Source organism: Pseudorca crassidens, chromosome 16, assembly GCF_039906515.1.
Source record: "Pseudorca crassidens isolate mPseCra1 chromosome 16, mPseCra1.hap1, whole genome shotgun sequence".
NCBI lineage: Eukaryota > Metazoa > Chordata > Mammalia > Artiodactyla > Delphinidae > Pseudorca > Pseudorca crassidens.
In genome coordinates this window covers 47,774,562-47,790,232 of record NC_090311.1, presented here as the reverse complement: position 1 = coordinate 47,790,232, position 15,671 = coordinate 47,774,562, and the positions used below count along the sequence as shown (strand labels likewise).

General features: G+C 46.5%; 1 protein-coding gene across 1 annotated transcript in view; it reads right to left on the bottom strand.

Moving 5' to 3' along the window:
* ANTXRL (ANTXR like) overlaps nucleotides 1-15,373 on the bottom strand; it is a 36,420-nt gene extending 21,047 nt beyond the window's left edge. The window contains exons 1-8 of the mRNA XM_067708894.1: nucleotides 15,096-15,373; nucleotides 5,831-5,902; nucleotides 4,429-4,500; nucleotides 2,041-2,122; nucleotides 1,422-1,463; nucleotides 674-742; nucleotides 256-336; nucleotides 104-164 (exon numbers count right to left, since the gene is read on the bottom strand). Coding sequence (XP_067564995.1) covers nucleotides 104-164; nucleotides 256-336; nucleotides 674-742; nucleotides 1,422-1,463; nucleotides 2,041-2,122; nucleotides 4,429-4,500; nucleotides 5,831-5,902; nucleotides 15,096-15,373 — 757 coding nt within the window. The remainder of the gene's footprint in view (nucleotides 1-103; nucleotides 165-255; nucleotides 337-673; nucleotides 743-1,421; nucleotides 1,464-2,040; nucleotides 2,123-4,428; nucleotides 4,501-5,830; nucleotides 5,903-15,095) is intronic.
* Between the last annotated feature and the right edge of the window lie 298 nt (nucleotides 15,374-15,671).

Sequence of the window (15,671 nt, the reverse complement as noted above, 5' to 3'; positions counted from 1 at the left end):
ACGCACACCCCACACGCACAGCACACCCACAACGCACACTGGGCACATTCACAACTCACACAAACACACACGCCTGTGTTTAAAACAGCACTCCAGCTCTTACCTCCTGTACAGACACTGGAAGGCTCCACAGCTGTAATTTCAATACAGGACTTAGTTCCGAGCTAGAATAGGGAGATGAGGGGCAGGGGCTTGAACACGGGGGCTTGGCGAGAAGCTACCCCGTCCCACTTCTCACGTCCAGCCCTCACTCACTGGCTCAATGATGTATTTAAGAGCCTTGAATCCTTGGTCCACTGCAAAGACGTGATGCGGGCTGTCTGCAATTTCCAATAACTACAGCAGAGAGGAGATGGTTGGCACACGGTCAGGGGTTGAGGACGCAGCAGGCCCCAGCCCAGGAGACAGGCTCTCGCCTCCTGCCATGCTGGGTTCCAAGGCCACACGCTGGCATCTGCTAGCAGCCCACCCGTAGGGAGTGGAAAGCTCCCCCACCCGCGCCTCTGGTGTGCAGGTTTACACAGCACTGGCTGTTCATCTGCAGTGGCTACCTGTTGTCCAGACACTTGGGGTGGGTAGAGGGCCATCCTCTTGGAGACCCTGGGACAGCTGCCTTTGAAAGATTTCCCCAACTGGGCTCAAGAGTGGCACCTGGTTACCTGTTCTGAATTACCTGGTCTTCCTCAAAGTCTTTTACACCCACACAGTATACTGTTGCTCCCATTTTCCGGGCCTTGTCAGCCTAAGAGGGAAAAAGTGTTGAGTACAATTCACAAAACAGGTGGAGCACAAAGCTGGGAAGAATGGTCTGGACTTACTTCTTCCTTAGTCATTTCAAATGGCGCTTCCTCCAGGGTTCCATCGGTCAAGGAGATAATCATAGAGGGAACCTTGCTTTCTGCAGAAGAAGCAGGGAGTGGCCTGGTCAGCAAGGCACCTGGAGTGACCTGCCTCAGGCTGCCAGGCCCACAGCACTGCTCTCACACCTCCTCCTACTGGGGGGAGGCCACCCTGACCCGAGTACCCAACACCCAGAGCGCCTAGAGGGAGAAGGGGCCTCAGCCCAGGACCCACTTGACAGACGAGGAGCCTGAGACCGGGTCAGAGTCCTTCCTAGTGGACCTTCACTATGGGCAGGTGGCACGGCCTTTGCCCTGAAAGGCAACTGCAGCTACTTCACGGGACGAGGACAAGCCTCTCAGGTGAGCGCAGGGAGGAGCAGCCGACCGACTGCACAAGACACCCCCGGGTCAGGGGGCAGTGGGCCCTGTCCTGGGCGGCACCGGCAGGCACTGCTGCTGGCTCTGTGGGTCCTGCTATTCAGAACTCGAGGTCAAGGTGCTTGGGCAGCAGCCCCCGCCCAGCTCCCCGCCTTTCCCCAGCAGCCCATGCATCCTTCCTGACAAGGGCTGCAACCCTACAGTCTCGATGCAGGTGGTCTGGGCCAAGTACAGCCATTTCCACTGGCGGAGGCACAGTCACAGGATGAGAGTCAACCGGAGGGAAGAGGCTCAAGGGAAAGGAGGCAGAGCCAGAGCTGTGGTGGACAAAGTGTGGGCAGCCAGGGGGACACCAAGGTCTCTGTTCCCTAAACTGAACCCCGTCTGCTCGCCATCCCTGGAAGTTCTCTTTTCTTTTTCATGCAGCCCAACCATAGGTCAAGCACTTGATATCTAGTAAGAACCCGGAATGTAATGCATGAAGCCATGTGGTTCTTGGAAGCATCCCTGGGGGTGGTTTTAATCCTCACTGCACAGAGGAGGAACCTGCAGCACAGAGAGGACAAGGGACTCGCTCCAAGGTCAGCGCTAGGATTGGCCGAGGGGGTCTGCACCAGCCCTCGCTGAGGCCCGCACCTGGCTCTGTCCCACCTGAGCACAGTGACGCCAGCAGGCATCTTACCTCTTGAGTTAGCTCGTTGAATCTGCTCATTTGCCTGCAACAAAATGAAGGAAATTGGTGGAGGGCAGTGAGATGACCCAATAATACTCGAAGAACTGGGTAAAGCAGAATAAATTCTCAGAGCTGTAGGATCTGTACCTTTTTAAATCCTTCCTGCATGTGTGTGGCTCCACTAGGTACTATATTCTGAAGTCTGCTAAGACCATCACGAATTTCATTTCTGAAAAAAACAGTAAAGGGGGTTGAGGAGGAACGAGGGTTGACTGCTGCAAAACAGATCAGCTGTCCTGGTGCCATTCTGCCCTGTGCAGACCTGCCTGGACCACAGAGGACACAAGTGGCCCTGTGGTGACCTCTCTGCCTGTGTTTTTGACACTGACTGGCCTTGGTCAACGCTTCTCTGTCCCACATTCAGCGGGTGTGGAGGATGCTGCTTTGCTGGTCCCATGGGTAGGGCCTGGCTTTCAATGTGCTCATCTCTGTCTCAGGCATGCAGACCTCGGCGGACTCAGCAAGGGCCCTGCCTTGACCGTCCGTGGTGAGGCGGGAGCACCCATGGTTGCGCACCTGTGAATCCAGCACCGCCAATATGACTGGCGGTACTGCTGGCACCTAAGGGGTCCCTGGTGAGGGCGCATCACCTTCCAACAGGCAAGGCTGAGTTTGGAAAGGTCACTCTGCTGATACCCCTGCCCTGTCCCCTCCTCCCCTGCCACAGACTCCTGAGGTGGACTTGGTCCCTCCAAGCCACTTCCCCCTCTGGATCGGTACTAAAGGAAGCAGTCAGGATGCTCCGTTAGAGTCTAGGGCTCCTGGGCTTCATGTGCTCCTGAAGAAAGAGACCATAAGCTGGAAAAGAGGCCTGAGGCCCGTCCATGTGGGAGGAAGAGCAGGGACCCCAGGCTGCCATGGGATGGGCTGTCGGCCTCTGTTAAAGCAGATGCAGGGGATGGGACTGGGACACACCAGGGCTGGGGCTTAGGTTCAGGCTAGTGCAGTGTGATGGGCTGAGCTGTCACAGCAAGTCTAAGGAGAACATGGTCCCTGAAGGCTGGCTCTTGCCTTGCGCAGAAGGGATTCTGCCGTGAGGTGCGATCTGAGAGCCCCAGGTCCTGCCCTGCCTGACCAAGCCCAGGAGCTGAGGAGGCTGTGACCCAGGGCCAGTGGAGGCCAAACCAGGCCCTGCCCACCCCAGCACAAACACCCTCCCCTCTTCCTGACACTTTGGGGGAGATTTCCTTTTTGTTGACAGCACCCCCAAATATGCTGGAGCTCTCATCGCTCCCCAGCCTTTGGCCCGGGACTGAGCCTGGCCAGGCTTCACTCCTGCCTGAGCGGGCCTTCTTCTTGGGCTGCCCCCGCCCCATCCCTACTCCCAGCTCTGTGCACTAGGCTGCTTACGCCCTCATCAGGCCCTTCACTTCTTAAGATCCCACCCCGTTTTTCACTCCCCTGAGCCCACTCCCACTTCTGACACCTTCCCTTGAGGAAGGCATCGTCACCTCTACTTTCCAGAGAGGACCCCGGAGACCCTCAAGAGCCTCCCCACAGCTCCCTTGGTTCAGGCTCTGAACCCCTGCCTTGGAGGACGCAGCGGTTCTCCTGTCCCCCACGGGCAGCTCCTCCCCCAGAGGCCCCCGCCCAGCCCCTGCCTCTCTTTCTGCCACCTGCCTGACAGCCCCCCACTGACTTGCTATCTTCCACCTCAACCTCACTCAGGTCTCTCTCTCTCTGAAATGCAGAAGACAGGGACACACAAAACCATGTCTTCCCCTAGCTCACCTAACAGGAAGCACAGCCCCTGCTTCTCCTGGGAGCCAGGCATGGGGAGTGCTGTGTCCACGCACTGGCACCAATACACTCCCTGGGTTCCGATCATTTGCACCATAAGCATCGGAACCTCCCGGCTACTCAGGAGCTCCGTAGCTTCCCACCTCCAGGGCTTTGGGCACCTCGCTGGGCCCTCTTAGCGGCCCACCTAGGATGCTGGCGTGTGATGCTTCCCTCCTGCACCCCAGCCCACACTCATGGGCTCCCTTGTCTCAGACCCACCAAGGGACCAAGCTCCCCTCCACTGAAGCTCCAGCACTTCAGCACTGCCCACCCCCGCCTCCTGGTTCTGACTGTGCCTCCCCTCTTCCCCCACTGGCCCAGAGCAGAGAGTGACACACAGAGCAGGTGCCCAACACAGGCCAGTGTTCACAAAGGGCCCACACATCTGTTCCACCAGATCCCAGGCGTCCTTGCAGTGAGCCAGTTCTCAGGAAAGGGAAGAGCGCTGAGAGGACACAGGACAGGTGGAGGGCAGGGCTTAGAGGGGGCGGAGATGGTCTAGCAGCACGGGGTCTGCCAGGGCCAGCGCAGCCAGGGGTCAGTGGGAGCCATGGGGCCGGGACTGGGGGTCAGAGTGGACGGTGAGGGGAGCCCAGGATGGCCCAGCCTGCTCCCAGTGGGAACTGTCAGCTCCCTGGGCTCTCAACGGACCCCATCCACCAGGCCTGCCTGGGGGATTAAAGCAGTACTTACCTGTCTGAGGTGAGCTTCATGAGGGTGTGGCCCAGAGTGGAGTAGGTGATGAAGGATATTCGCAGGTTAGGGCTGGGGAGGAAGCACGTGCTCATGAGAAGGTGTACGTGACACAGGCTCAAAATTAAGCCAATGAGCAGCCAGAAAGAAGGTACATTCCAATTTCTCTGTTCCTCACCCCAACTCTTCCCCTTTGGGGTCCATTTCCCAAACCCTGGAAGCTCCTATATCTTTAGTGAAGGATTTTAGGAATCTTGGTGAACGAGGCCTGTGGAGATGTGGTGCCTTCCTGGAAGAAAGTGCCAGGATGGCATCCTGCCCCAGCCCTATGCTCCCAACACGCCCCCCGCCCCAAACACACACACACACACACGCACACACCAGGAGACAGACACCTATGCCCGTGGCATGAGGGCCTCCCAGCTGGCTTCTCCTCTTCTATAAAATTCTTTGTACCTTCACTCCTCTTCCTCCCTTCATAGCCCCTGCCTTGTCTCTTTGTACCTTCACTCCTCTTCCTCCCTTCACAGCCCTCCCTGCCTTGTCTCTTCTCATCTAGAAAAATCATTCTCTTTCTTGGTAGCTATTCATATACATCCCTCCCTTTCTTCTCCCTGGCCACTGCCTTTTGGTTCATTGACCCTCATTATCTTTTAGCTAAATTGCTACAATACATTCATGGATAAGCTCCCTACTGCTCCTCGTTATTGTTACAAAACATTTTACCCACAATATCAGACTTTCTTTCCTGGGACACAACCTTGATCATGTCAGACCCCTGACCAAGAATTATCTATAGCTCCCTATTGTTCATAGCAGGAAATACAAGTCCCTTGGCCTGGCATTATAAGCCCTGATGACCTTGGTCCAAATCTGTCCTGTCCAGCCTCATCTCCTAGCCTTCTCCTGAGTTAACCCTACTCTCCAGCTGAACAGATCACTCACTGCACAAGAAGTCTCCTTGATGGTTCCCGTTACCCTGTCTTTCCCCATTCTTCAAGACCCAGTTCAAAATTACACATTCTCTGAGAAACCATCCTTGACTTTTTTCCTAAGAATTCTTGCTTTTTCCTTTTAATTTGCCTTGTAAGTCCTTCACCCTTTTCTTTTGGCCCTTGGCACCATTTAACCTGGTGTTTAGTTATCGTGTTACTGGTTTGCCTGTTTCCTCATCTATGAGGTCCTCAAGGGCAGACTGTGTCCCCTACAATATGGCCCAACTTCCAGGTAGGAGCCAGGAAAGCTGCTGAGACCTGATGGAACCAGTGTTATCTCTTCTGCTTCAGAACACCCCCCTGGGCTCTGTGCTCCTGACCCGAGGGGCTCCCATGGCCACTGAGTCTAAACAGCTGTGTACTCTGCCTGGGAGGGGTAAATACCCTGAAACTTGGAGAAGTCGTACTTGTCATACTTCTTGACCAAATCTTCCACAAAGGCGTAAACGTCCATCCAGTTGTTGTTCACACTGCCTGACCTGAAAATGAAGAAGACCTGAGTCAGACAGATGAGGTGCATCTATTGTGTGGGCAGAATTTCTGTCTCCTCAGCTTCCAGCAGACCCTTTAGCAACTCCCCCCGCCCCCCCCACGCCCACCAATGTAGCTGAAGGCTGCCACACTCCCTCAGAGACCTCAGTGGGTCACCGTGGTGATGACTTCATCAGTGTGAGTGTGGGAAGGGTGACCAACCAGACCTGTGTGCTTGGGACTCAGGAACTTTTAGGGATGAGGGACTTCTGGTGGCAAACTAGGATGGCTGGGCAGGCTTGGTGGAGCTGTTCCACAGGAAATGATGTAGAATGCATTGGTTGGAAAAGCCTCCAGTGATTCTGATATGACTCTTTTGGTCCCTCAATTCCCCTTGGCAATAAACCACTCCTAGCTCTCTACTCTTCTCCTGCCCCTTGAAAAGGTGTGGGGGTGGGCAGGGGTCAGGGCTCTCTGGCACACCATTCCCACAAAAGGCTCTTAGTTGGTCCTAGCATTCATTCTGCATCCTCTAGGCTGCATCTAAATCTCTCAACAAATAGTGATGAAAATAAGAATAGATTCTTTTAACATTATCAAGATTATCATTCATTGAGATGTATGTACCAGGCACTTTACATACATGATTTCCAATTCCAGAACAACCCCATAATATCAGCATTATTTTCATTTTCATTATTTTCATTTTCATAAGAAAGTTGAGGCTCTCACAAGTCATGGAATTTTCCACAATTTCCATAGCTAACATGGATCTGAATCCAGATCTCGCCTCAAAACCCATGCTCTACCCATTGCACTGGGCAGATGTGTGTGACACGGTTATGTCCAACATTTGCTGGGTAGCAAACACTAGACTCTGACAACTCCCACAATATAAACTTTCTATCAGAAGCTTCCATGCTAAAGTGCAAGACAACTTTTTAAACTAATGGTAACACCTGAAACTAATAAAATATTTTAAGTCAACTATACTTCAGTTAAAAAATAGAACTATGTACTCAACTCAAAAAAAGAGAACACATCAAAATAATTATACACCATGTCCTAATGAGATTTATCCTTGGAATGTGAGCATGGTTCAACACATGCAAATTAAAAAGTGGGACACACTACATTAATAGAATGAAAGATAACAGTCCAGATGATCATCTCAACAGATGCATAAAAAGCATTTGACAAATTACAACAACACTTCATGCTAAAAACTTCAAACAGATTGGGTATAGAAGGAACAGACCGCAACACAATTAAGGCCATATACAACAAACCCACAGTTACCATTACACTCGATGGTGGGAAGTTGAAAGCTCTGCTTCTAAGATCAGGAACAAGACAAGGATGTCCACTCTTGCCACTACTATTCAACACAGTATTGAAAGTCCTAGCCATGGCAATCAGAGAATAAAAAGAAATAAAAGGGATACAAACTGGAAAAGAAATAAAACTGTCACTGCAGACGACATGATACTATACATAGAAAATCCTAAAGATGCCACCACAAAACAACTAGAACTAATCAATGAATTTGGTAAGGTTGCAGGATACAAAATTAATGCACAGAAATCTCTTGCATTCCTGTACACTAACAACAAAAGATCAGAAAGAGAAATTAAAGAAACAATCTCATTTGCCATCGCAGCTCAATATCACAAAAACAAACAACCCAATCCAAAAATGGGCAGAAGACCTAAATAGACATTTCTCCAAGGAAGACATACAGATGGCTAACAGATACACGAAAAGATGCTCAACATCGCTAATCAATAGGGAAATGCGAATCAAAACCACAGTGAGGTATCACCTCACATGGGTCAGAATGGCCATCATCAAAAAATAAATGCTGGAGAAGGTGTGGAGAAAAGGGAACCCTCTTGCACTGGTGGGAATGTAAATTGATACAGTATGGACGTTCCTTAAAAAACTAAAAATAGAACTACTATATGACCCAGCAATCCCACTACTGGGCACATACCCTGAGAAAACAATAATTCAAAAAGATACATGTACCACAATGTTCACTGCAGCACTATTTACAATAGCCAGGACACGGAAGCAACCTAAATGTCCATCAACAGATGAATGGATAAAGAAAATGTGGTATATATATACAATGGAGTATTACTCAGCCATAAAAAGGAACGAAACTGAGTTATTTGTAGTGAGGCAGATGGACCTAGAATCTGTCGTACAGAGTGAAGTAAGTGAGAAACAGAAAAACAAATACCGTATGCTAACGCATATATATGGGATTTAAAAAAGCGGTACTGATGAACCTAATGGACATCAGTACATTTAATAAATGTACTGGACAGGAATAAAGATGCAGACGTAGAGAACGGACTTGAGGGCACGGGGGTGGGAAGGGGAAGCAGGGATGAAGTGAGAGAGTAGCATTGACATATATACACTACTAAATGTAAAATGGATGGCTAGTGGGAAGCTTCTGCATAGCACAGGGAGACCAGCTCGGTGTTTTGTGACGACCTAGAGGGATGGGGTAGGGAGGGTGGGAGGGAAGCTCAGGAGGGAGGGGATATGGGGATATATGTATACATATAGCTGATTCACTTTGTTGTACAGTAGAAACTAACAAAACATTGTAAAGCATTTGTACGCCAATAAAGATGCGAAAAAAACAACAACACAATGAGATACATCTCACACCTGTTAGAATGGCTATAATTAAGAAGACAAGAGATAACAAGCATTGGTGAGGACACACAGAAAAAGGAAACTTTTACACTGTTGATGGGAATGTAAATTGCTTTAGCCACTATGGAAAACAGTATGGAGGTTCCTGAGAAAATTAAATATAGAATTTCCACATGACCCAGCAATCCCACTTCTGGGTATATATCTAAAGGGAATGAAAACAGGATATTGAAGAGATATATGCACTTCCGTGTTTATTGCAGCATTATTCACAATAGCCAAGATATAGACACAACCTAAGTGCTCATCAACAGATGAGTAGATAAAGAAGATGTTGTATGTATATACAATGGAATATAATTCAGCCATAAGAAAGGCCATCCTGCCATTTGTGGCAACATTGATGGACTTTTCACTAAGTAAGATAAGTCAGACAGAGAAAGACAAATACTCGATGATATCACTTATATGTGAATCTAAAAAACCCAACTCGTCACAACAGAGTAAAATGGTGGTTACCAGGGGCTTGGGGGAGTAAGAAGTGTTGTTTAAGGGTACAAACTTGCAAATAGTTGACAAATAAATCTTGGATATCTAATGCACAGTTTAGTGAACACAGACAACAATATTTTATTTTAATCATCAAATTTTCTAAGAGACTAGATCTTAATTATTCCAACCACAAAAAAAGAAATAATAGTTATGTGATGTGATAGAGGTGCTATCTAAATTTATTTGACATATGTCAAATATATTTGAATACAAATAATGATTTTTAAAAAGAAAGAAAATCAGGAAAATTACATATATATATATAATATATATATCATACATGAGAATATTAACTTGTAACCATGAATACCCAGGTAACTGTAAAGAAAATATCTATAATAGATATTGAAAATAGCTTCACACAGAGGAAGTGAAAAGGTAACCAAAACCTGTCGCTACAAAAAAAAAAAAACCAACTAAATTCAAAGGAAGGTAGAAATGGAGAAAATTAGGGAGAAAAAAGCTAGAAGACATGTAGAAAACAAATAGCAAAGTGTCCGATGTAAGTCCTTCCCTATCAGTAATTACTTTAAATGTACATGGATTAAACTCTCCAATCAAAAGGTACAGATTGCCAGAATGGATCAAAAAAGATGCAACCATATGATGTCTACAAGAGACTCACTTTCAATGCTAAGACACCAGGAGGCTGAAAATGAAAGGATGAAAAGAGATATTCCAAGTAAAGAGAAACCTAAAGAGAGCTGGGATGACTATAATTAACAAACTAGACTTTACATATAAAACTGTTATAAAAGACAAAGAAAGACATTATATAATTACAGGAGGGTCATTTCACTTAGAAGACAAAACAATTATAAACAGATAAGAACCAAATATCAGAGAAGCAAAATTTAGGAAGCAAACATTGACAGACTTAAGGGAGAAACAGACAGTTCTACAGTAATAGTTAGAAACTTCAAAATCCCACTTTCAGTAATAGAACAATCAGACAGAATATAAGAAAATAGAGAAATAAGGGAATAGAGGATGTGAACATCATCATAAGCCAACTGTACCTAACAGATATGTACAGAACACTCTTCTCCCAAACAGTAGAATACACATTTTTCTCAAGTGCATGTGAAATGTTCTCCTGGATAGAGTACCTGTTAGACCACAAAGCATTTCTTTAAAATTTTTAAATGATGGAAATCACCCCAAAACTTAAAATCATTTCCAACCTCAATGAAATAAAGCTATAAGTCAATAGCAGAAAATAATCTGGAAATTCACAAATATGTGGAAATTAAACAATACCCTTTTAATCAGCAAACTGGTCAAAGAGGAAATCACAGAGAAATTAGAAAATACCAGGAGACAACTGAAAATGAAAACACAACATACCAAAACATACAGTGAAAGTAGAATTGAGAGGGAAATTTGTAGCTGTAGACAAATACATTAAAAAGGAAGAAAAATCTCAAATCTGTACACTAACTTTACAGCTTATGGAACTGGAAAAAGAAATGAAAACTAACCCAAAGTAGCAGAAGGGAAGAAATAATAAAGATTATAACAGAGATAAATAAAATATAGAATAGATAGAGAAATACCAGTGAAATTAAAAATTGGTATGTTGAAAAGATCAACAAAATTGACAAACCTTTATATCCATTGATTTAAATAAAAGAGAGATGACTCAAATTAATGAAATCAGAAAATGAAGTGGGGGCTTCCCTGGTGGCGCAGTGGTTGAGAGTCCGCCTGCCAATGCAGGGGACACGGGTTCGTGCCCCGGTCTGGGAAGATCCCACATGCCGTGGAGCAGCTGGGCCCGTGAGCCATGGCCGCTGAGCCTGTGCGTCCAGAGCCTGTGCTCCGCAACGGGAGAGGCCACAACAGTGAGAGGCCCACGTACCGCAAAAAAAAAAAAAAAGAGAATGAAGTGGGACACTACTACTGATTTTATACAAATAAAAAGGATTATAAGAGAACACTGGAACTTGTAAGCCAGCAAAATAGATAACCTAGATGAAATTAGCAAATTCCAAGAAACACACTTACCTGCCCAAACTGTATCATGAGGAAACAAAAGCTGAATAGACCTATAACTAGTAAAGAGATTGAATCAGTAATCAATAATCTCCCAACAGAGAAAAGTCCAGGACCAGATGGTTTCACAGATTAATTCTACTAATCATTTAAAGAGGAATTAACACTAATCCTTCTCCAAATCTTCCAAAAAACTGAAGTGGAGGGAACACTTTCAAACGTATTTTATGAGGCTGGCATTACCCTGACACCAAAGCCAGACAAACACTTCAAGAAGAGTACAGACTAATATTTCATATGGATATAAATTCAAAAATCCTCACCAAAAAAATCTAGCAGCATCTGAAAAGGTAGGATTTATTTCCACAATACAAAGATGGTTCAACATGTAAAAATCAAACAATGTAATTAATAAAATTAATATATCAGAGAAACCAAACTATGTGATCATTTCAACTGATGTAGAATCACTTGATAAAATCTAAAATCCCTTCTTCATAAAAACACTCATATTGGGAATAGAGAAAAATTCTATGAAAAACATGATAAAGGCTAAACAGCTAACATACCAATGGTGAAGACTAAAAGCTTTTCCCCAAAGATGAAGAGTAGTACAAGGATGCCTGCTTTCATCACTTCTATTCAACATAGCATTGGAAGTTATAGCTAGAGCAACTAGGCAAGAAAGAGAAATAAAGGCATCCAAATTGAAAAATAAGGAAAAAAGATGTTAACATCTCTGTTCTTGGATAATATAATCTTACATGTAAAAACCCCCAAAGATTTCACAAAAAATGTTTGAGTTAATAAGGAAATTCAGCAAAGTTATAGGATACAAAATCACTGTATAAAAATCAGTTATATTTCTATATACTAATAATGAACATTCCAAGAAGGAAATTAAGAAAACAATTCCATTTACAATATCATCAAACAGAATAAAATACTCAAGAATTAATTTAATCAATGAGGCAAAAGACCAGTACATTGAAAACTAGAATACATTGCTGAAAGAAAATTTAAAATATGTGAATCATTGTTAAAACATAAGGAAAATCATAAAGTTTTCTATGGCAAGACAATCAGACTAAGTCAGAATTGAAACATGCACGACATGCGCCCATTTGTGATGGACCTCTCCCAAATATTCATTGTGCTTCTGCATTATGCATTAACCAGACCTCCTCAAGGCACCCTAAAATTCATATGGAATCTCAGGGGATTCAAATAGCTATAAGCAAAATCTTGAATAAGAACAAAGTTGGCAGATTCATATTTTCTGGTTTCAAAATTTAATACAAAGCTATTGTATTAATAGCTTGACCAAAACAGTGTGGTACTGGCATAAGGACAGACATATAGAACAATGGAATAAAATGGAGAGCCCAGAAATAAACCCTCATATATGTATTCAATTGGTTTTTGACAAGGGTACCACCAAGACTATTCAGTGTGGGAAATGACAGTATTTTCAACAAATGATTCTAGGAAAACTAGATGTCTACACGCAAAAGAATGCAGTTAGATTCTTATCTTACACCTACATAGTATATACAAAAATTAACTCAAAATGGATCAAAGACCTAAATGTAAAGGCTAAAACTAATAAACTTATAAAAAAAACATAGGGGAAAAGCTTTATCACACTGGATTTTGTAATGGTTTTTAGATATGACACCAAAAGCACAGACAATAAAGAAAAAAGAGATAAACCAAACTTCATCAAAAGTAAAAACTTTTGTACAAAGGATACCATGAAAAAAAATGAAAAGAGAGGGGCTTCCCTGGTGGTCCAATGGTTAAGAATCCGCCTTCCAAAGCAGGGGACACGGGTTTGATCCCTGGTTGGGGAACTAAGATCCCACATGCTGTGGGGCAGCTAAGACCGTGAGCCACAACTACTGAGCCCGTGCACTCTAGAGCCTGCGTGCCACAACTAGAGAGTCCATGTGCCACAACTACTGAGCCTGCACACTCTGGAGCCCACGAGCCATAACTAGAGAGAAGCCTGCGTGCTGCAACTAGAGAAGCCTGCACACCTCAACGAAGAGCCCGCATGCTGCAACTAAGACCAGATGCAGCCAAATAAATAAATAAATATTAAAAAAGAAAACATAACCTACAGAACAAAAGAACAATTGCAAATCATATATCTGATAAGAAATTGATATCCAGAATACATAAGAACTCCTACAACTCAACAACCAAAACCAAACAACCCAATTCAAAGATGTTAACATCTTTTTTACGGCTACACCAGCTATGTCAGAGGGATCAGTGCTGCCTCCCAGCACTTAAGAAGCCAAAGGAGGCAGGAGGTGGGGGAGGGGGTGGGTGAGAGGGGTGGGAAGTGGGGACAACCTGGCTCAGGAAGCCATTTCTCTGGTGCCTTTCTAGTCCCCCTACCTCACACCCTTCTTGGAGGAGAGGAAAGGGGAGCATCCTTCCACTATTTAATGTTTTGCAGCAAACTAACTTTGATTGACATTGAGCAAATCATTTAGTACTCCCAGCCTCAGTTTCATCTCCTTAAAGTAGGGATATAGAACCTACTTCCTCAAGCTCTTGGTTGTTCTTAGTGTTCAGCACATCCCTGAAACATAATAAGTGACCCACCTGTCCCCAGAGCCCTTCCCCATCCATCCTGGGGCTGTGCTGTGCCCACACTGGGCTTGACTGCAGACAGCAGGGGTGTGGGCAGTGGCACTGTAACAGGATGGCAGCTGACAGGACCCTTTGGACTCACTGCCACTCTCTGGAAAGACTGACCCAAAGAGGCTGTCATCCCCCTACAATGCCCATACATCCCCAACCCCAATGCCCAAGAGGGGAATCACTACCACCCTGGGCAACAAGATGTGCCCAGGGCATCTCAGAATTCCTGCCACTGAACCGTGAGGAGGGAATTTCTCTTCTAGCAAGCAGGGTGCTCCCACCTCTACTGCCTCTGCTTAGAAGCTAGTGGGCTGGGGCACACATCACCCCCAGTCATCAGTCTCCACAGAGAATAAGAGGAATCAGAGGAAGTACAAACTGGGATGCTGGAATTAGGGAAACACAGGAAGCCTGGGTTCTGTCACCCCCACCAGCCTCTGGGCTACTTCACCCCTTTCCAGGAGATTGCATATGCAAATACTTTCCCTGCTTTATATCCCAGTATTGTTTTGAGGATGGCAGATGTGCAGTAACGGGCTTTGGGGACCATAAAGTGCTTCAGTGATATTGGGAGTCAAACCACTGTTATTACCGAATAAGTAAAATTTATCCTCAGTCCCATAGAGGAGTTGAAAATGGAACCAAGGCAATCTCTCCAGTCTGAAGACCAGCCCATCCCTTTCCTTCCTTGAGGGCCAGAAGGTACCTAATGCACAGCCCAGGTTTCCCAAAGCCACGTGCAGAAAGACCAAAGCGTTCAGAAAGTGCACACAAACTGTAATGTGGATCTCTAAGTAGTCAAAGAAAGAAGCAAAACATTTAAAACCAGCAAAGCAAAGGACTTTCTAAGCAGTGACACCAGGAGAATGCCTAACAGATGACACGGCAATCTCTCTGGGGCCCAGGAAAAATAGAGGTCATTTGGTTAAAAACAAAACAAAACAAAAAACACAACCCCAAACCCAAAGTGAGCTTCTCCCAAGGGCTGAGAAGATAGCGAGCGCTTAGCAATCACCTGCCCCTCCAGCTGTTTAAGGGGCGTGCAGGCCACAGGTCCTAGACAAGCTGATGGAGAGACTGACAACCATCCAGAAACCTATGGTGGCCTTTTTTCCTTTCCCAAAGAAAAAGTCCCAGGAAACGAATGCCCAGGTCACTCCCTCTGCCTCAGGACAAGGAGGGAGGCCACAGAGGTCTCACCAAGACTACTCCACCCTCTCCCCTCACAGAAGCTGGCGTCTGTTTAAGCCACGTCTTGCCCACACTGACATCAGAGACAGCAGTACTACCACCAATGGCGCCGTCAGGGGCAGGAGGGCCACTCACATGTCCAAGATGAAGTAGAGGTCAAAAGAGCTCTGGCAGGAGTTCTCGTCTTTTGCCCGTCTCTTCCGGGTCCAGGTGCTGGGGCCGCGGAGGTGGTGGAAGGTTCCCGCGTCCTGGATGAGGTGGCGGTAGAGGTTCCCCCAGTCCGGACTGAGGTGATGGAGATCCTTCCAGCCTGGACCGTCGTGCTGGAAGCTCCCCGCGCTCAGCAGTGGCGGCGGCAGCACCAGCAGCAGGAAGAGCGTGGGCCCCGGCACGCCAGACCCACTGCTTCCCATTTTTTTTGGCTACCCCTGCGGCCCCCCTGGACGCCGGCCACTCAGGCCACCTGAGGCGCCGGCCTCTGCTGTGTCTGCGCGTTCCCAGGGTCCTCGGCCCCTCTAGCCCTTTCCCCAAAGCTGTGAGCCTCCCCCGCTACCTGCCCTGAGGGCAGAAGACACAAAGATGGCTGGCCTTGGGGGCTGGCCCTTCCCCCACCCCAAGGGGGCAGAATTCCCTGTGATGTCCCTTATGATGGACAGGAAGGTTGGCATGGTGACTTTGTGACCTGCAGCTCTGCTCAGTGTCCTGCCTGTT